The sequence below is a fragment of the Camelina sativa genome, chromosome 12, assembly GCF_030686135.1.
Source record: "Camelina sativa cultivar CO46 ecotype springtype chromosome 12, ASM3068613v1".
In the NCBI taxonomy this organism is placed as follows: domain Eukaryota; kingdom Viridiplantae; phylum Streptophyta; class Magnoliopsida; order Brassicales; family Brassicaceae; genus Camelina; species Camelina sativa.
In genome coordinates this window covers 17,238,526-17,261,252 of record NC_141891.1, presented here as the reverse complement: position 1 = coordinate 17,261,252, position 22,727 = coordinate 17,238,526, and the positions used below count along the sequence as shown (strand labels likewise).

Sequence of the window (22,727 nt, the reverse complement as noted above, 5' to 3'; positions counted from 1 at the left end):
ATTGTGTGGATCATCTTCTCAACAGTTCGGGTGAGTTGGCCGTGAGGTACTCTTGTTGGATTGTGCCGTCTTGAGTTTCCTTATTTCCAAATGTAGTAGACTGTTACTTGAAAGGCAATTCTAAATAAAACAAAGTCATCGGAGCTGACGTGAGATGATGCGAGACGAGAGAACGTGTGGTGCCAGCCGGTGTCTCTTGAGGAAATTAAAAAAAAAGGCGGTGCCAGGAGAGTGTTTCAGTTGATTTCAAGTATGTGATGAAGAAAACCGTTCCTTGAAGTCCGCATGACATTAGCGGAACTCTTATACTTGACGGGACAAGTTCCACCGAGACTGGAGCAACTATTTGATGGTATTTCCGACATCGAGTTGCACTGATATGCCACACACCACCTGAGGCCGCCATAGAGACTGTTGCACAACAAGACTCGTACCATTAGCTCCAGTGAGTTGTATCACATTGCCTAAACCCAACCAATCGTTAAACGAGAAGTGTGAATTCAGCCCATTATGAACCTCACATTTTATAAACGCTGCAGCCCTCTCCCTAAACCTCAATAATTTCCTCCATATTCAAGATCCCGAGTTTATATCCAACTAGAAGCGATTAAATATTTTCTATAACTCCAAACAGATAATAACAAATAATTCTCTTGAAATTTACAGTGATAATCATTAATAAAATTTCATAAAAGATTAAAAAGAATATAATTTCTTAAAATGAATTTTTCTCTTAAACTTTGATTATTTACTAATGGAGGGAGTACGTGACCTGACCATCACTGACCTCTCTACGAATTCTCTTTGGAGATTGCATTATGTGCTCAAATCTCTCCTTGCAAGTTTTCGATTTGGAATTAATGACGGGCCATCTTTCTATGTGTCTTTATGTCAATGGTCGAAGATATTATGATACAGCGATTTGTTATTTTGTTTTGTTCGTTTGATAGTCACTACAACCGGTTGTTGCGTTGTTCATTTGACAGTCACTAATCACTATCAGTGTTCTAAAAAGCGGTCTAAGCTTACTTAATATTTTATTTGTGTAATATATATATTTTTATAAATTAAATTAACACTTTGTCTTAATTTAATGTAATATAGAATTTGTTTTAATTAGTTTCGTCTTATTTTATATTTTAACTATATAAACTTAAATTTAATTTTACAGTATATCATTTTATTTTATTTCTTTAATATTATTTATATTTATTTTATTTTTTAACTATTATTTTAAATAGGGCTGATGTTGTATTATTGTTGAGTTGAGCTCACTAATTCTGTTTAAAGTAATAAATTTATTGGTGTATTTTTTTTGTGTGTTTTAGCTTGATTTCTTACTCTAAAATATGTTAAAATACTGTTCAATTTTTTTTTTTGTTAACGTTCAAAGAGAAATGAAAAATTTGAATAGCATACTAATATTACAAGAATTTGAATTATGAGTTTGACTCAGATTATATACAATAATTATTTATCAGATTTCAGCAACTGTTATAAAATAAATAAAATGTATCACTTTGATATATTATAGACCCCCATGAGAAGTTTTGTCAACATAGCGTTAAAAAATATAAAGTAATAATTTTATGATCTTTAATGATATTCAGGAAAAACCCTTGAAGTTGAACCCTAAGCCTGTTTTTATAAATCTATAGTTTTATCAATCAATATATTCATCGATATGATAAATTATAGAACATTTATTTTAGTATATTATGACTTATGGAACTATTTTGGACTTATATAATAAATGATGTTGTATTTTGAATGCTGCTTAGTTAAACAAAGAATAAATTAGGTAGATAAATATTCTTAAGAAAATTTGGTGTACTTCTCTTTTTTATTCTTAGATTATTAGGTTACAATACATGTAGTTAAGTTACAACAATTTATTCGTTGAGGAGAGTCTTTATCATCTATATTGAACAAGCATATTATTCTTTGAGTATCCTCTTCATGATAACAAAGAATAATGATGTCATATTCTTTATAAATAGGTATACATGTATCAGGAAATTTTTTTTATAGAACTTTGTAAAATATAAAAAAATTAGACAATACTAAAAGTAAAAGTAATATTTTTCGTTAATGGAGATACTCAACAAAATGTATACACTAATCCGCTCACGTGGGTTAAAATGTGATGGTTGCAATCTTGGTAAAGATTACCATAGCGATGGTTATCGTTGCTTTCATTCTGGAGTATTCTTTCACAAAGAATGTGCCAATTCTGATCTAGAGATTAACAACCGCTATCATCCCCAACATTCTTTCCATATCAAGGCGGTTGCTGAAAATGAAGATGTATATGGAGAATGCAAGGTTTGTAGAGGTAACTTGCCAAAATTGTACTACTATTGTTCAATATGTGATTTTTCCATCGATTTGATATGTGCAAAAAAAGAAGTTATAATAACGATTGAGGATCTAAAGACCCATGAACATTGTTTGTCTCTTGTTCCAAAGATGGTTATATTTACTTCTCATCTATGTGGGCTTGATGATCGGTTCCCTTATGCATGTAAATTATGTGATTTGAGCTTTCACAAAGTATGTGCGGAATCAACACCAGAGATTATCTATTCTTGTCATCCTAAACATATCCTTAAACGTCTCACACATGTTTCGAATTACACCAATGAAAACTGTTGTTTGTGTGAAAATAAACTTTATAATGTGTTTTATCACTGTTATATTTACAATTTTAGCGTGGATATCAATTGTGCAAAGAATCCACCACCTTTCACTCTTGTCCATCCTAAGGGCCATGAGCATTCACTCACTCTTATGGCGCAACGGAGTTTTGTTTGTAGTGCTTGTGGAATAGATGACAATCCAAATCCATATGTTTGTCTTCCTTGCAATTTCATGATCCAAAAAAAATGTATTGATATGCCACGCGTTATAAAGATTAATCGTCATGATCATCGTTTATATTATAATAGTTTTCTGGATGTAGGAGATTGGAAATGTGGAGTGTGTCATAAAATGATGATATGGACATTTGGGGCTTTTACTTGTTTGAAATATCCAAATCTTTCCATTCATTTAAGATGTGCCACAAGGTTCAGGATTTGGGATGGAACTGAACTTGAAGGCATACCAGAAAATATTTTAGAGGTTAAATCATATGAGCCGACCGAAGAAGGAACTATAACGCATTTCAGTCACTTAGATCATACTTTAAAGCTCAATGAGGAAAACGATACAAATGATAAATGCAGGTGGTGTAAAGCATACTTATATCCCATATATTTTTAGCTCGTTCTACAGTTGCATGAAATTGATGATTACATCCTTCATAAAAAATGTGCTTTTCTCCCAAAGAAAAAGGTAGATTCTTTCTACAAGACGTCGGTTACTCTAATCACTATACCTAAATGGAATGAGGGAATATTTGTTTGCAATGCTTGTCAATACGTTTTTCAAGGTTTTCATTATGAAAGTGATGATGGTAATATTATTTTGGATGTGCGATGTGGTTCTATTGTAGATTCTTCTGTTCATGAAAGTCATCCGTTTCATTTGTTATACATAACATACTCAACAGAAGAACAAAATTTGTAATGGTTGTGGAGATAAGGCAACTATGGTATTAAGTTGTGAATACTGTGGATTTTTTTTAGATATTAAATGTTCTATTTTGCCAAAAATGGTCAAACCCAAAAACGACAAAGATCATTTTCTGTTTCTATGTTACGGAGAAACAACAAGTGAGCGGTATTGGTGCGAGATATGCGAAGAAGAACTAAATCCAGAGAAATGGTTTTATTTATGTGAACATTGTGGCCTCACTTTTCATATAAATGTACACTCGGAGATTTCATATGGATGAAACCGAAAGATGAGGATGATTCATCACGAATTTATGTGATCTCTAACAATCGTATAACTCGACCAATTTGTTACGTTTGTGATTCTCGCTGTCAATTCTCATCCATGCTTTTTTTAAAAAGAAATATATTGTTCTTTAAGGGGCTTAAAAAAGAAGTTTATGGATAAGTTTAGGATTGAGCTTGCCAATGATTAAACTGAATTGAATTTGCAGCGAACTCATCATTGATACTTTATTCCACCTCAAACACAAAACATGTAAAATTATATTTCTTATTTTAAAAAGTATATTGAAACAACCCGACCCCCTTTTTTTTTAATAATTAAAAACAATATATAATTAACCATCCCATACTACTTAATTAACCAACCCAAACCACAACTCAACAATAAACCAACAATAACATTAAGCACAGCGGAAACATACCAATAATACAAAACCAACAACATCATCAAGACAATAACATTCCTAACCATTCACCCTTTTTTATTAAAAAATCAAAAAAGAGGCCCCGCCCCCCAATCTTTTCGACCTTGGTTCCGTAGGAGCACGTCCGAAAGATTGAGAAATGGAACGTTCCAACTTATTGATTCGCACTAACCTTAGATCCTTACAAATAGGATTCACCCCCATTGCGTATTGGTACTTATCGGATATAGAATAGATCCGCTTCCCTTTTTTCTATGGTCATGATGATATTACTGAAGAACGTCTTTATCAGAATATTTTTGCTTCTCATTTCGGGCAATTAGCAATAATTTTTCTATCCGGCAACCTACCATAACACTAACCCAGGTTCCAACAACATAAACAACAAATCCAATAACACACAAACGAGACCCTAGATCATCCTCCTCCTCATTGCCATGATTCCACGTCACAAACCTGCACACCACAAACAACAATTGAGATGCGTAAGTATTATCACAAATACTTAGTGAGGCAATCCTCCCATCTACTGGGCTATACACACAAGCAATTGAGATCTCCAATGCTTAACAAATGACAACCAAACACAAACAAACCAGGAAAAATCACGAAACAAGCAACTTGGTGTCGACCGACACCAGAGAGGTGTCGATCGACACTGACCAAACATGGTGTCGACCGACACCTAACTGGTGTCGATCGACACTTCCTTCGCAGACGCGAACTGCACGAATCCGAACGACGAACCTCCGTTTCCAATCATCTCCAATCCGTTCCCACCTCACCCAAAACCTTCAGGAACCTATAAGAACCATAACACAACCACCACAAGCAAGAACAACACCACTAACACAACCAATCAAGCAAGAACCACACCACAAAGCACCACCAATCAAGCAAGAACAACAAAGGATTCTCAGGCTTAGATAAGCCATGGTCATGAACTCACCTTAACAACTGATTATAACAACCAATACAACCAGTTGAGACCCTCCTAACGTCTGAAACAGCCCAGAAATGCCCTACAACAAGCCACACAACCAAAAACGACTTATAACAAAACTGGACAGAAACATCAGAAAAGAACAGTCTCAAAGACGAAACTCTAAAATAAAAACCAACCGTTAGCTATCAAATCGCTCCGGTGAAAAGCTACCCCTAGACGTCACGAAGCTTCCCACTAAATTTCAGCACGATCATGCACCACACGAGACCACGATCTCAGTTACAATCTCCGATGGTCCCAACTCGCGTCTGAGAAAACGTGTCTAACGAAACTGCCAATAACTCATCGAGTTTAAATCCAAATATACTTCTGTAAAAAGGCGAATGACGATGAAAGACTTGGGAATAAACCTACCAAATTTCATTACCTTTGAGAACGATTTGATATGCCGAAACTGTTTCCTCCCAAACCCTAACGATTCTGATCTTTCTCCTTTAATCTCCTTCACACCACAATAGGCTCTCTCCTCTCTCTCTATCTCTGAAAACGGCGACAAGACACCCTAAAACCCTTAATTTGTCGCTTCTCCACTTATAACATGATTTAGGGATTTTCCTTGAACCAAACCGAACCAAACAGCAATTAAAACGAACCGGACCAAACCAGAAAACATGGTGTCGATCGATACACCAAGGGTGTCGATCGACACCCACACCAAAACCTTAAAAATTGGTTCGCGGATGTTACAATTCTCCCCCACCAACAAGGATTCATCCTCGAATCCCGCAAAACCGTCCAACTGTCAAGGACCTCCGTGCCACCGTCAACACGGCCCGCACGTCCCCGACCGGACTAAATACCGTCAGCCAAGGTTTCCCGTGCACTGTCGCAACAGCCCGCACACCTCCGACTGAACCATGAGGTCTCCCTCTAGCCAATATACTCGCATCAAAGACACTATTTGCTCACAACTCAGTGCTTCCCCCGTCCGTGGTCGCAACCAACGAATCATGCCGGCTCGCTATCAGGCCAACCGCCTTAAGTTATGGCATCCAGGAAGTCACTCACACACACTCCCCCCGCTCTCGGGTCGCAACCCTCGAGACATACCGGCTCACTGCCAAGCCGCGGCTCACAGCTACGGTATCCAGGGAGTCTCAAATATCCTGCTCTTGGGTCGTCACCCTCAAGCACGCTCTCGGATCGTCATCCGAAGCCTCATACCACTCCCACTCTCTGGCCACAAAGTCCATCGAGCTATCGGTATCACATGAGTTGGGCCCACACGGCCTTGAGCAAAACAAACCTGATGCCATCGAGTATCTCCCGGCTAGATCTACCTCAACACTTCCCACAAAAATTCCCCTTTTAGAAACTTTCTAATTCTGGAAACTTTCCTTTTGTGGAAACTTTCTATTTATGGAAACTTCTAAAAATAGAAGCCCGAGCTATTTCTCTTTTTCCCATGACGACAACCGTCAAACATAAAGAAAAATACTCATCTTATTAATCTCAAAATGTCATAATCGTTACAACCTCAACGAAAATATAACAGAAACAATAAGATACAACAATCCAATCCATCAACCCGCATTCCGAGCACCACCTCATCTTAGTACTGAGTCGCACAACCAACCACCCCTAAGCGACCAAGTATCAAGAGAGATAGGCTGGAATACTCCGTACCCGCTCCAGCCACGGACTACAACTCAGACCCGGCTAGACAAGCTCAAGTCGCGGCCTGCTTCTCAAACCACTTCTTAAACCTTGCCTTCATCCTCGCCTCAGGCTCCCAAGTCTGCTCCTCTACTCCATCACAGTCCCACAGAACTCTCATCAAAGGAATCTTCTTCTTCCGAAGTTCCTTGACTCTCCTCCCGAGTACCCTCAACGGTCTCGCCTCCAACGTCATGTTGTGCTGAAGATCCTCAAGAATCTTAGGCAACAGCCGGTCACCCTCGTGAAGACACTTCCTCAGCATCGACACATGAAATACCTTGTGGAACGCGCGCATAACCTCAGGCAACTCCAGCCGATATGCCACTGGTCCCACCCGCTCAACCACTCTGAACGAACCCATGTACCTCGGACTCAACTTAGTCTCTGTCAATGACCTGTTAGGACCCCGCAATATAGCCATCTTGAGGTACACTCTATCATCAACCTGAAACTCAAGATCCTTTCTCCTCTTATCAGCATAGCTCTTCTGCCGATCCTGAGCCTCCCTCATGTTCAGCCTCATAACTCGAATCTTCTCTGAGGTCTCCTGAACAAAATCCGCACCATATATGCTCCTCTCCCCCACCTGAGTCCAACATAACGGTGTACGACATGGTCTCCCATACAAAGCCTTATAAGGAGCCATCTTAATACTTGCCTGATAACTGTTGTTGTAAGCAACTCTACCAGGTTCAGGTGATCTGCCCAATGGCCACCCCAATCCAACACACAAATCCTCCAGCGTCTGGATCGTCCTCTCAGACGGTCCATCTGTCTGGGGATGATAAGCTGTACTCATATGCACTTTAGTGCCCATCTCTGCCTGAAATACCTTCCAGAATACCGAAGTGAACTTAGAATCCCTGTCAAACACAATGCTTGCTGGCACCCCATGCAATCTGACTATCTCTCTCACATACTTCTTAGCCAAGACCGCTGCTCCATCAATCTTCTTAATGGATAGAAAATATGCTGACTTAGTCAACCGGTCCACAATGACCCAAATAACATCAAAAGTTTGTGACACTGGCAATCCTACCACAAAATCCATCGTGATCATATTCCACTTCCACTCTGAAATGGGTAGACTCTTAGTAATCCGCTTGGAACCTGATGCTCAGCCTTCACCAGCTGACACACGTCGCACCTCGCGACCCAACTAGCTACAACCTTCTTCATCCCGACCTAATGATAGTACCTCTTGAGATCACGGTACATCTTAGTCGCTCCTGGATGAATAGAAAAACATGCTCGCATGAGCCTCCCTCAAGATCTCCTATCTCAAATCCTCATCCTTGGGCACACAAATCCGACCGTGCACCAAGATAGTACCATTAGTTGAGACCTGATACTCTGAATCAACATCCTTAGAGACATTCACCAGCCCTAAATCCTTCTCCTGAGCCAACCACACCCTGCTCAGAAGATCCGCTCCATAAGCCGCCTCCTAACCCAATGGTTCTCGAGGAACCACACACAAGCTCAACGCACTGACCTCTCCTACCAGAGAATTCATCTCATGGTCCTGTAGTAACCTGTCAAACCAAGGAAACTCCTGATCTTAGTGACATTCCGTTGTCTAGGCCAATCCCTGATAGCCTGAATCTTCTCCGGATCTACAGAAACTCACTATGTAGAAACAATGTGACCCAGAAAGCCCATCTCACGCTGCTAAAAACTGTACTTGCTCCACTTAGCAAACAACTTCTGCTCCCGCAGCTTCTCCATAACTGCCCTCAAATGCACTGCATGCACCTCAGGACTCTTAGAATAAACCAGGATATCATCGATGAAAATGATGACAGATAAATCCAGAAACTCTTGAAACACATTGTTCATCAATCTCATAAACGCTGCTGGCGCGTTAGTCAATCCGAAAAGCATCACCACAAACTCATAGTGCCCATACCTCGTCCTGAAAGCAGTCTTCCTCACATCTGCCTCATCTATCGGTATCTGATGATAACCCGACGCCAGATCTACCTTAGAGAACCGAGTAGCACCTCCCAGCTGATTCAACAACTCATCAATCCTGGGAAGAGGGTACTTGTTCTTTACAGTGACCCGGTTCAAACCCCATTAGTCAATGCACAAGCGGAAACTCCTATCCTTCTTCTTAATAAATAACACCAGTGCTCTCCACGGTGATACACTAGAACGTATAAATCCCTTGCTCCATAAATCCTCTAGTTGCTTCCTCAGCTCAACTAAACAAATACTCAAGTATGCCGACATCAACTCGCCGCCACCTAAATATCAACCCTCTTGTTCGTCCAAGAACCTCTAGTAACTTGCCACTTAGGGAAACTTCCCCAAGATAACTTATACCAGAAATAGCTTTTCCACTTGGCAATTCTCCACAGTAAATCATCAATACGAGCGTAATAAAACAAACAAGTACCATACGTTCGCATATTCTGATTCACCGCGTCAAATGCTTTGCAGGCAGCTAACTCAAACCACTTGACTTATTCCCTCCAACAAGTTTACCAAAACCTTGGATCTAGCAACCCTGTCCAACTCCAATGAACTTCATCCAGCATCGTTACAACGATTAGTTTATCCTGCCATGAAGGCTTTTCGTGAACTTATGTATCTGGCAAACATGCCTCTCCCGGCTCAATCCCGCTGTAACTCCCCTTCCCGGGACTCCGGTACCACCGGCCTCACAATCCTGGGGCACAGCCAAACATTCATAACCGCTATGGTCATAAAACCTTGTCCCAAAAGTCAACACATTCAAAACCCGAGATTAAACCACCGTCAATCTCTCAAGGTCTACATCGTTATGTTTATACTCACGTCCTAGGAATTTCTTGCTCCCAACTCTTCCACTCTTAGGTCGCAACCTTCGAGTCATACCGATCTCACTCTCAGACCAGCGTCTTCGAGTTATGCCATCTCACTCTTGGACCACAATCCTCAAGATCTCGGTATCAGGGGAACTACTCATCCCCTCAGGAGAACAACATCCCCTCTGCCACTCTCGGAGCCCTCAGCCCCTCGAGCTATCGGTATTCAGGGGAATCACCATCCCCTCAGGAGCAACAATCCTTAACGACTATAAACATCTCTCGACACAACTACCTCCTGTGGTCCGAGTATAACATTGCAATGTTACACCTGCCCACTCAATTTATATCCAACTGGATTAACCACCAAGCAGAGAAATATCTGCTCCAACTGCATATGTCCACCTATCCGCCTCTCTAGGCCCAAGACCTCTTGAGAATAATCTCATACCGGTCATCTACAACCGCTCCATCCTCTTAACATAAGGTGGAAAGTCCTCAACATCCGCAGCCCTCGACTGCACCCCGCCACATGCGGCACAACTGGAGCCTACACTGGTACCCCTCTCGGTAACCACTCCAACAGCACGCCAACAGATCCGCCAAGCGATCATCTCGACCTTGGGCTCCACCTGCTGCAACCCCACACCTGGGTTCCCAGCACCCCCGGCACGCTCACCGGCTAATCCCCTCTGGTCCCTCCTGATACGCTTGCGACCCTCTGACGTACCTCCTCGTGGAACTCTGGACCACACACTCGCTGGCCTCGGGACCCGCCCGACAATGACCACGACCACGTCCCCGTCCACGACCAACTACTCAAACACCTTAACCACTGATCTTCCAAGAACAGAGGCTAACAAGCAGAAAACAAATCAATACCACACAAAGAAACATAACAATAACTCACCGTGGAATCTCATTGAAGGCTCGAAGAGGATGATACTAGGACTCCATATCGCAGACAAATTTACTAACTACTCATAATCAATTCCATCACACAACATCATGCATCAAGCAAAAGGAAAATAATTCACCCAATTAAATTCCTAACCGCTCTAACTATCCATTTAACCATCCTAGAACCGTAAAGGCTCTGATACCAAAATGAAACAACCCGACCCCCTTTTTTTTTTAATAATTAAAAACAATATATAATTAAGCATCCCATACTACTTAATTAACGAACCCAAACCACAACTCAACAATAAACCAGCAATAACATTAAGCACAGCGGAAACATACCAATAATACAAAACCAACAACATCATCAAGACAATAACATTCCTAACCATTCTATCCGGCAACCTACCATAACACTAACCCAGGTTCCAACAACATAACCAACAAATCTAATAACACACAAACGAGACCCTAGATCATCCTCCTCCTCATTGCCATGATTCCACGTCACAAACCTGCACACCACAAACAACAATTGAGATGCGTAAGTATTATCACAAATACTTAGTGAGGCAATCCTCCCATCTACTGGGCTATACACACAAGCAACTGAGATTTCCAATGCTTAACAAATGACAACCAAACACAAACAAACCAGGAAAAATCACGAAACAAGCAACTTGGTGTCGACCGATACCAGAGAGGTGTCGATCGACATTGACCAAACACTCCCTTCGCAGACGCGAACTGCACGAATCCGAACGACGAACCTCCGTTTCCAATCATCTCCAATCCGTTCCCACCTCATCCAAAACCTTCAGGAACCTATAAGAACCATAACACAACCACCACAAGCAAGAACAACACCACTAACACAACCAATCAAGCAAGAACCACAACACAAAGCACCACCAATCAAGCAAGAACAACAAAGGATTCTCAGGCTTAGATAAGCCATGGTCATGAACTCACCTTAACAACTGATTATAACAACCAATACAACCAGTTGAGATCCTCCTAACGTCTGAAACAGTCCAGAAACGCCCTACAACAAGCCACACAACAAAAAACGACTTATAACAAAACTGGACAGAAACATCAGAAAAGAACAGTCTCAAAGACGAAACTCTAAAATAAAAACCAACCGTTAACTATCAAATCGCTCCGGTGAAAAGCTACCCCTAGATGTCACGAAGCTTCCCACTAAATTTCAGCACGATCAGGCACCACACGAGACCACGATCTCAGTTACAATCTCCGATGGTCCCAACTCGCGTCTGAGAAAACGTGTCTCACGAAACTGCCAATAACTCATCGAGTTTAAATCCAAATCGACTTCTGTAAAAAGGCGAATGACGATGAAAGACTTGGGAATAAACCTACTAAATGTCATTACCTTTGAGAACGATTTGATATGCCGAAACTGTTTCCTCCCAAACCCTAACGATTCTGATCTTTCTCCTTTAATCTCCTTCACACTACAATAGGCTCTCTCCTCTCTCTCTATCTCTGAAAACGGCGACAAGACACTCTAAAACCCTTAATTAGTCGCTTCCCCACTTATAAAACGATTTAGGGATTTTTCTTGAACCAAACCGAACCAAACAGCAATTAAAACGAACCGGACCAAACCAGAAAACATGGTGTCGATCGATACACCAAGGGTGTCGATCGACACCCACACCAAAACCTTAAAAATTGGTTCGCGGATGTTATATATATATTTAAATATTTGCTTTTACAAAATTTAATTTAAATAATTATTATCTCCTCACTTTGTACATTTTCTTTGTTAAAGTATATATTGTGCCTTATTTGTTATCATATATTTTTCTTCATATGGATCTAGAATATATAAATTTAATTAATATATTTTGAGTGTATCTACTTTAGTGTTGAGAGGTTTGGGAAACACGTCGTTGGCGATTACTTTCAGGGACAATCAAATATATAACAATAGTGGTAAAATCTATACTATTAAAACAGGAGTACTCACTATACTCTTTTTAGACCATGACTTTGTTTTGGTACAGTTTTCATTAAAAATGGTGAGAGAAAAGCAAAATTTCATTAAATAACTCTATGGTTTTAATGTATCTAAACGATGTTTATACCCATAGGGCCAAAACATATTTACAAACGGGTTGACACGCGGATCCCTTTTGACCCAACAATATCAGCCTTAAAAATACGCGGATCTGTTAGTAACCCGGATTAATTATATTTGGATCGTGTATTAAGTGCTTGATTTAAGAATACTTATTCCCGTCACCAAACAGAGGTTTAATCAAATGGTAAAACACTCGGCCTGGATTAGAAATGTGTGGCCCATTAAATAAGGAGACCGATATCCGAGTATTTAATGGTTTCGGTACCTTAAAAAAAAAAAATTCCAAATAACAACATTATTTGGAATATCAAATATTAACTATTACCATACTGAATCCCTATAATTATTACGAATATTAATAATAATGAGAAATCTTTAATACTTATCGATTGTGACTTTGTTGCTTCCAAAATAACCAATAGATTAAATACGAAATTGTATATATATATATATATGTAAACTTATTTGATTTGTTTTTATAGAGCGAGATATTTACGGAAACAACAAATCAACTTAATACAACTAAATAAAAACAAATCATTATTTAGTTTAGATTTTGCAATATTTCTTTAGCAAAATTATAGTAATTAATTATGAGTAGTATAGATGGAAAGAGTAAAAAACTCAGAAATTATATAAATGTAAAGTTGTGAACTAATTTACAGAAAGGTGTATTGTATATCCCACATCGACTAAATATTTTGGAATATAGTTCATAATCACTATAAATATATGACTAATATGTTTTAAGTACAAATGAGTAGGAAACTTGATTTATCAGACATCCAAATTTAACAGTTTAATTCGATTCTATATTTGAGCATATTTAAACTTTTAAAAAGTAAACATATTATAATATATTTATGTTTTTAAAAAAGGTTTAAGATATTATAAATATTTAATTTTTTATAGAATTTTTAAATTATTATAAAATTTTGAACTCTGTCTAAGGTTTAAAATATTATAATATATTTAAAGTCTATAAAATACTTAAGTAATATTAATATTTTTACTCTTAAAAATTTTAAAATAGAAAATTTTTTGAGTTAAACCCATTAAAACAGGTATTTATTAAACTATAAATTAAATTAGTTTTTTACAATTTTTCTTTTCTTCGTAATCGTCCCAAAACGCGAATGTGTGTAATTGCGATATATTTTTGTAAGTTGTTTAAAGTTGCTTCCTTAATAATCATTTAAAAAACTGAAATTATATATGTGTAAAGTTGATAGATCTTGATCGTTATTTTTTTATATTGTTGTTTTAATTAACCATAATCTTGTCTAAAATCTTAATCGGGTAGGGACAAGACGTGACGAGACGAAACAAGACGGGACGGGACAAGATGGGATGGGACGAGATGTCTTTGTCGCCATTCTATAATAGTTATGTCTAGGTTATATACGTGCTATAGTCCAAACTAAAACCAAATTAAAATTTGATACTTAGATTTAACGCCTTTAAGCATACCGCTATCATGTAAAGACTGCAAAACAATTGTTGTATGTCTATTAACGTGCAAAGGATTAACAATGTCTAAAAAATGTATTTATCTAAATATGTTTTAATATGTACCATGTACGTAAACCAAATATACTAATCAATATTCTTTAAAATTTCGTAATTATAAAAAACACATAAACCAAAACATTTGATGCATTCGAAATATACCTAAATTAATTACAATATGTGTCATCCCGTGCTATAGCACATAGAAAAAAACTGCCACAGCGATGGCTTTTGATGTTGATGATTTTTTTTTTGGTAGTGCACGGGGAGACAAGGTCTCCCCTATATTATTAGAACTTAAAAGGAAAAATACTACAACAGGATGTGCCTAGGAAACGCAGTTCCGCAGCCATCATCCTCAAATATCTCTGCTACAACATGCGGAATAGAATCCAAAAATTGAAAACCTAAAGGTAAAGAAAACGCATAGTTAGCTAACCCATCAGCCAGACGGTTAGCTTCCCTATACACATGTGAAATCTGGACTGTCTAGTCCCTTGATAAGAAGCCATGGCACAGACGTAGCAGGAATGGCAAAGGATGCGAGTCGCTAACCCCTGTCAAGAGAAAACCAACTACTAGCTCCGAGTCCACCTCCAATTCCAATCTCTGAATGTGCTTACCCCAAGCTATATATAAACCGTAATAAACTCCCTAAAGTTCCTCTAAAGGGGCTGAGCATATCCCAATATTCAGAACAAATCCACTGCACCAATTCCCTGTAGAGTCCCGTATCACACCTCCTGCTGTAGCCAACCTCGGGTTTCCATGGGACACTCCATCCGTGTTTAGTTTCATCCATTCTTGAGCAGGAGGTTTCCAAGATATCATCCGTTCAACACGTGCAGGTTTGTCGACTCCATCTCGGGCCAACATATGTGCTCTCCTAACTTCCCGCGCTATACCATACACAAACTTCACTTTATCCTGTCAACGACTGACTTCCCTGAAGACAGACCCGCACCGCCATTTCCAAATCCACCACAATGCCATTGCAAACAGCGTGGACCAAGAACCCTCCACTAAACCATCATCAAACCCCAGATTCGCATATAACCATTCAAGAACTGAGTCAGTAAAGGAAGCCTGCCTTTTTTGACTGGGTACAACACGCCTCCAAAGACCAACAACCGAAGGACAGTCCCTCAATACATGCATTATGGTTTCTTCGCCCCCATTATATATCTAGCAAACACTCGTATCACTTAGATGACAGCGATATCTCTCTGCATTGGTCATGATGACCTGGTGAGCAACCAACCAGAGGAACACACAGACTCTCTCTGGCGCAATAACACTCCAAACACGTTTGTAGAACCCTGCCATACTTTGTTTAGAAACAGAGTCTGCAACCAACATAGAATATGCAGATTTGACTGAGAATGTCCCATCCGCGGATCCACCCCAGGACAACCTATCTCGTGCCCCCGTGACAGTATCCACCACCACAGCCGCCAACTCCAGACGTGTGTGATGTAAAACATACGGTTGGATCATATCCAACGCCCACCCAATGCCTGTACCCCATAAGTCCTTAACCCGCAACCCATTGGATTTTACTGGTAAACTCATCAAAGCACACTCCGCCAGTGGTATATTCGATATCCATTTATCCTCCCAAAAAGCGGATATCAGTCCCATCTCCAACTATCCATCTCAAACCTTGCGTCACCACATCCTGCAGACTTACTTTCACACTTCTCCAGGTAGATGAACCCGGTTTCTTTGCACTCATCCAATTCTGATCATGAACATCCGTTACCTTGTGCCCACAAACTAGTCTGATCTTCTAACAGACGCCAACCTATCTTTGCCAAAAGAGTTTTATTCATGTCTTGTGACCTCCTGATACCAAGACCACCATCCTCCCAAGCCAGGCAAACCCTATCCCACGCGACTAAATGCTGCCTTCTCTGCTCAACTGAGCTGCCCCAAAGAAAGTTCCGCGACACTTTATCAAGCTCCTCCAACAGTGATTTCGGTAGCAAGATGGTACTCATTGTATGGACTGGAATTGACGAGAGCACTGATATTGTCAAATTCAGTCTCCCTGCAAGACTCAAAACTCTGCTTTTCCAACCCGCAAGCCTCGATGAGACTCGCTGTAGCACGTCCCCAAACGTTTCTTTGTTGATCCTTTTTTGAAGTACAGGCATCCCTAGGTACTTCCCTAGATCAGTCGTGGACTTGATACCACTCTCATCACTAATCAGTTTGCCAAGCTCTCGCGAGACGTTTCCTGAGAAGAAGATCTTAGATTTATCCAGGCTCACCTTCTGGCCTGAAGTGATACAAAACCGTTCCAATACCCAACGGATAACTCGGATCTGAGATACAAAAGCTTCTGCAAAAAGGATTAAGTCATCGACAAAACAGATGTGTGATAGTTTTGGACCACCCGTGCCAGCGTTATAGGTTTCCAATCCCCCTCCACAATAGACCTGTCTATCATATGACATAACCGTTCAAGACATAAGACAAAGAGATATCGAGACAACATATCTCCTTGTCTCAGTCCACGAGCCGGTTTAAACGCTGATGTCTGTTCCCCATTCCACATAATTGTCATCGATGGATCTTTAACACACTGAAGGATCCATCTAACCCACTGCTCTTCAAACCCAGCAGCATACATCATATCCTCTAAGTAATCCCACCTGATGCGATCATAAGCCTTTTCCAAATCTAGCTTAAGCAGCATCCATCCTTTCCGTCCTTTCTTCTTTTTCATTGAATGTACTGCTTCTTGAACTATTACAGTGTTATTTGTACTCAACCTCCCTGGTATAAAACTGGATTGAGCTGGCCCTATAAGCTTCCCGATCACATGCTTCAACCGCAAAACCAGAACCTTTGTGATGATTTTGAAAAGGATATTGCACAGAATTATCGGTCGAAATTGATTAGTCCTCTCAGGTTTAACCACTTTTGCTATCAAGACTACCAGAGCATCATTCATCCTGTAACAACCCGTCCCATGGACCCCACTAGCCTCACTGCTAACCTGCTAGCCTCACTGCTAGCCGCCCAAACGGACCCCAAGCTGGCCCTGCAGGGCATCGATCCTAACCCCTCACTGGGCAAATGGAAATATTCATCCAAATCCACAGTAGGTTATTGGTGCGCCAGGCGTTCCTCGAACCCTGGTCCCCACCCTTTAACAACCTTCCCACAGGACAAGCTGTCACCAATTTACCTGCAGATCAAAGTAGTAAACTCGCAGGTTTAGATCTGCTTAATGCCCATTATTCAGCATCATGTTCAAATTTAGCATCAAGACACCTTCCTTAAATAAATTATATTATTTAATTTAAATCACACATATTATTTAAATAAAAATTATACCTAAATTATTTTTATCAATAAAATATCAATATAAAAATATGAATTCATAATATTAATAGTAATAAAAAAGAAACAGAAAAATAAAATTCTTGATTAATATTAACTATTAAAATTTATAAAACTTCAACAGGTAAGATTTAATTTTTTAAAATTTGGTATGGTCGTGCCCTCACTATTACAAAATTCAAGTTTTTTAGAGATTACATCTTCAGGAATAATGAAGATATCTTGAATATAATATAAAGAATTGATTTTTTGTGAGAATTTGTTAGAAATACCCCTTTTAGGATACTCATTTTCAAAAATATTACTTTTTCTGAACATTTTCATTTTTATCATCTTTTACACAATTATAATATGTTAAATTAATTTTTAGAATTTTTTTTTTAGGTTTGGGTTCTCCATTTTATATTTAGTATATAGTCTTGAGGGGTTAGGGTTTAGATTTGGAGTTTAGGGCTTAGAATTTAGTTATTTTATCCAAAGAAAAGGGGTATTTTTGAAAATAAACAACATGAAAGGGTATTTTTAAAAAGTGACATAGGAAAAATGTATTTTTGAAAATCCCTTTTTTTGTTATAATTATTTTTTTAAGAATTCTAAAATAATGAAATGTTCATTCTAACTTTCATAGAATATAGAGAAACATTAAGAATATGTTTCCTAACATTTTTAGAACATGTGTAAATGTATTCTAATTTTTGTAAAACAAAGAAAAAAATATAATAGATTTATATTCTGCATTTCATAAAAATTGGAATTTTAAACATCATATAAAAAATATAACATAGAAAATTTTGTATAAGATGAAGAGTGTGTAGAAAACATAATCTAAGTTTTGTAAAACAAGTAGAGTATATAGAATACACATTCTAAATTTTAGAAGGTATATTCTGAACTTCGGTGATGAAGTTTTATCCATCCAAAACGATAACCAAAAAATCATATTTATGACATTACATGTATACTCATCTCTTTATATCATTTTATATGAATTATTGTTAATTTCCTTTGATTTTTTTTAAAAAATTAATATAAAGGGTAATTTAGGAATCGTTGACATTTATTCATAAAATGCATAGATAGACAAATGTTTAAATATTTGTCCTTATTTCCAATTTTTCCTCAAATTATTAGATTAATAGTAACAAAATTTTTTGATATAAGTTTTATTAGAAATCTAAACAAAGTTAAACAAACCAAACTAATCTCTCTTTTGATAATTATGCATCAGAGACATTTATTTGTTGGTGCGAGAGAAGTTTATGTGAAGGGCATGCGTTCCGGATTTTACACCTAAAAGCGCCAAGGTGTATGCTTTGCACCTAATCTCTTCTAGTTTTGTATTCTTCTCTATTGTCAACTCTTAACTTTTTTTTGGTGTGAGAGAAGTTTAGGTGTCGAGCATGCGCTTCGGGTGTCTTACTAAAATTAGTGTGAATTTACTTAGATGTTCATTTATGTATCAAATTTCAGTTACGACTGTTACAAAATATGGAATATCCATACATAGAATCTGATTTTTGTCAACATAGTCATAAAAATTTTGACTAATAATTTTGACAACCCTAATTATTATAATGTACCTAAACATTAAAGCCTTTAACCTCAAAGCTTTCTTTTTATCAACTAACAACTAAATGATGGATTATGTATATTTTATTTTATATTTTTAGTTTTAAAATTAATTGAAAATTATATTGAAAATTATATTAAAAATGATGTTATAATATAAATTTTAAACCAAAACTTAATTAAGGTCTTCTAGAATGTAGCATCCTCAAAAAAATATCAATCAAACATGCACAAAAAAGTGAAGTAAGTCAACGTTTGTGTCTTTAAAAAACGTGAAGTAAATCACCTCTCTCTCTCTCTCACTCGCCATACTAAAACCACCATCATCTTCCTTCACTTCTCTTCATTCACCCAACACTCCAAACCCCAAACCCAAAACAATGAGTTTTCGCAACCCGAATCCAGTGAGCACATCCAGTACCGATTCAGATCCTATGAGTTTTGTCATAAACAGCAAAATCATACTCACCGCCACAATCATAATCTTATTCATTGTCCTTTTTATGATCTTTCTTCACCATTACTCTCGCCGCTCCAATCTCAATCGTCATGTCGGCGACCCTTCCACCACCGCCGTCGTCACCACTCACGGTGGCCTTAACCCTTCCGTCATCAAATCTCTTCCTGAATTCACATTCTCCGCAACCGCACAAACCGCTATGGAATGTGGGGTTTGCCTCTCGGAGCTCGAGGATAATGAAACATGTCGGGTTTTGCCAAACTGCAGCCATACGTTTCACATTGATTGTATTGATATGTGGTTTCATTCTCATTCCACTTGTCCTCTCTGCCGATCACTCGTGGAGCCTTTCGCCGGAGGAGTTAAATCGATGGCAGAGGAAGTTTCGGTCTCCCGGTGAGGACCAAAGTTCACGACCTGATTTGTTGAACGTGTGTTTGTTGTGACTACCATGTGGACATATATCAATGGTCTCAATTTATGTATGTTCTTTCTTTTTCTCAGCTTATTAGACTTTTAGGAGTTTAAGATGCATGCAAGTAAAAGAAAATACTTTCTCGATTTCTTCTAAAACATATTAATTACTCTAGTTACGAGATCTAGTTTTGAGGTATTAAAGGTTTGCATTGCTTGTCAACACATTTTTTAATGTCTCTTGTACAAAAGTGATAATGCATGGTTCTATCTATCTACATGGATTTTTTTTGGTTGATTAGTAGTAATCAATTAGTATCTCCTAAACGAGTAGATAGCACTTGTATGGATTTTTTTTGGTTGATTAGTAGTGATCAATTAGTATCTATATCGAATTTTATTCATCTAAATGATCTAAAAAAACACATATTTATGACATTATAAGTATCCTTGTCTATTTTTCATAATTGTCGTTAATTTCTTCTGATTTTTTTTTTTAAAATCTAATATATGTAAGGGGTATTTTAGGAGTAGTTGAAATTTATTTATAAAATGCATAAATAGACAAATGTTTATAGATTTATACTTTATTTCTAATTTTTCTTTAAATTATTAGATGCATAAATAGACAAATTTATTTCTAATAGTAACAAAAATTTTTGATATAAATTTTATTAGAAATCTAAGCAAAGTAAAACAAACCAAAATAATTTCTCCATTAATGTTTATGTGAAGGGCATGCGCTCCTGATTTTACACCTAAAAGCGGCAAAGTGCATGTTTTACACCTAATCTCTTCTTGTTTTGTATTCTTCTCTGTTGGCAACTGTTAGCTTTTTATTTTTTTTGGTGTGAGAGAAGTTTAGGTGTCGGGCATGCGCTCCAGGTGTCTTACTAAAGCTAGTTTGAATTTACTTAGATGTTCATTTATTTATCAAATTTCAGTTACAACTGTTACAAAATAAATAATATCCATATATAGATACTTATTGTTGTCAACATAGACATAAAAATTTTGAACTATTAATTTTGACAACTAATTATTTTGATGTATCTAAACATTAAAGCCTTGAACCTCAAACTTTATTTTTATCAATCAACAACTAAATGATGGATTATGTATATTTTATTTTATATATTTAGTTTTAAAATTAATTAAAACGTATATAAAAATTAATGTTATAATTAAAATTTTAAAATCCAAAACTTAATTAAGGTCTTCTAGAATGTAGCATCCTAAAAAAAATATCAATCAAACATGCACAAAAAAGTGAAGTAAGTCAACGTTTGTGTCTTAGAAAAACGTGAAGTAAAGTACCTCTCTCTCTCTCTCTCTCTCTCTCTCTCTCTCTCTCTCTCTCTCTCTCTCTCTCTCTCTCTTTCTCTCTCTCTCTCTCTCACACACACACACACACACACACACACTTGCCATACTAAAACCACCATCATCTTCTTTCACTTCTCTTCATTCACCCAACACTCCAAACCCCAGCCCAAAACAATGAGTTTTCGCAATCTGAATCCAGTGAGCACATCCAGTACCGATTCAGATCCTATGATTTTTGTCATAAACAGAAAAATCATACTCACCCCTACAATCATAATCTTATTCATTGTCCTTTTTATGATCTTTCTTCACCGTTACTCTCGCTGCTCCAATCTCAGTCGTCACATTGCCAACCCTTCCACCACCGCCGTGGTCACCACTCACGGTGGCCTTAACCCTTCCGTCATCAAATCTCTTCCTGAATTCACATTCTCCGCAACCGCACAAACCTCTATGGAATGTGGGGTTTGCCTCTCGGAGCTCGAGGATAACGAAACATATCAAGTTTTGCCAAACTGCAACCATACGTTTCACATTGACTGTATTGATATGTGGTTTCATTCTCATTCCACTTGTCCTATCTGCCGATCACTCGTGGAGCCTTTCGCCGGAGGAGTTAAATCGATGGCAGAGAAACTTTCGGTCTCCCAGTGAGAACCGAAGTTCACGACCTGATTTGTTGAACGTGTGTTTATTGTGACTGCGACGTGGATGTATATCAATAGTCTCAATTTATGTATGTTCTTCCTTTTTCTCAGTTTAATATACTTTTTAGGAGTTTAAGATGCATGCAAGTAAAAGAAAATACTTTCTCGATTTCTTCTAAAACATATTAATTACTGTAGTTACAAGCTCTAGTTTTGACGCATTAAAAGTTTGCTTTGCTTGTCAACACATTTTTCAATGTCTCATGTACAAAAGTGATAATGCATGGTTCTATCTAAATGGATTTTTTTGGTTGATTAGTAGTAATCAATGAGTATCTCCATCAAATTCTATCCATCAAAATGATTCAAAAACACATATTTATGACATTATAAGTATCCTCATCTATTTTTCATAATTGTTGTTAATTTCCTTTGATTTTTTTTTAAAATCTAATATATATAAGGGGTAGTTTAGGAATAGTTGACATTTATTTATAAAATGCATAATAGACAAATGTTTAAATATTTATCCTTTATTTCTATTTTTTCTTATATTATTAGATGAATAGTAACAAAAAACTTTGATATAATTTTTGTTAGAAATCTAAGCAAAGTAAAACAAACCAAAATAATCGCTCCATTAATATTTATGCATCAGAGATATTCATTTTTTTGGTGCGAAAGAAGTTTAGGTGTAGGGTATACGCTTCGGAT

At 37.7% G+C, this 22,727-nt stretch overlaps 1 protein-coding gene and 2 pseudogenes across 3 annotated transcripts; all 3 read left to right on the top strand.

The window, feature by feature from the left end:
• The first annotated feature begins 2,053 nt into the window (after positions 1-2,053).
• Positions 2,054-4,005, top strand: LOC104732042 (uncharacterized; annotated as a pseudogene). Its single transcript, XR_015573680.1, has 2 exons — positions 2,054-2,335; positions 2,963-4,005. The product of XR_015573680.1 is annotated as an uncharacterized LOC104732042 (transcript).
• A 15,426-nt stretch (positions 4,006-19,431) lies between these two features.
• LOC104732041 (RING-H2 finger protein ATL17-like) lies at positions 19,432-20,316 on the top strand. Its single transcript, XM_010451567.3, has one exon. It carries the CDS (start codon positions 19,547-19,549, stop codon positions 20,024-20,026), a length of 480 nt encoding a protein of 159 aa, XP_010449869.3. The 5' UTR covers positions 19,432-19,546; the 3' UTR covers positions 20,027-20,316.
• A 1,017-nt stretch (positions 20,317-21,333) lies between these two features.
• Positions 21,334-22,214, top strand: LOC147930643 (RING-H2 finger protein ATL17 pseudogene; annotated as a pseudogene). The gene has a single exon (XR_015575426.1). The product of XR_015575426.1 is annotated as an RING-H2 finger protein ATL17 pseudogene (transcript).
• Positions 22,215-22,727: the final 513 nt, after the last annotated feature.

Coding starts and splice junctions, on each gene's coding strand:
- LOC104732041 (XM_010451567.3), top strand. CDS start 19,547: ATGAGTTTTCGCAACCCGAATCCAGTGAGCACATCCAGTACCGATTCA.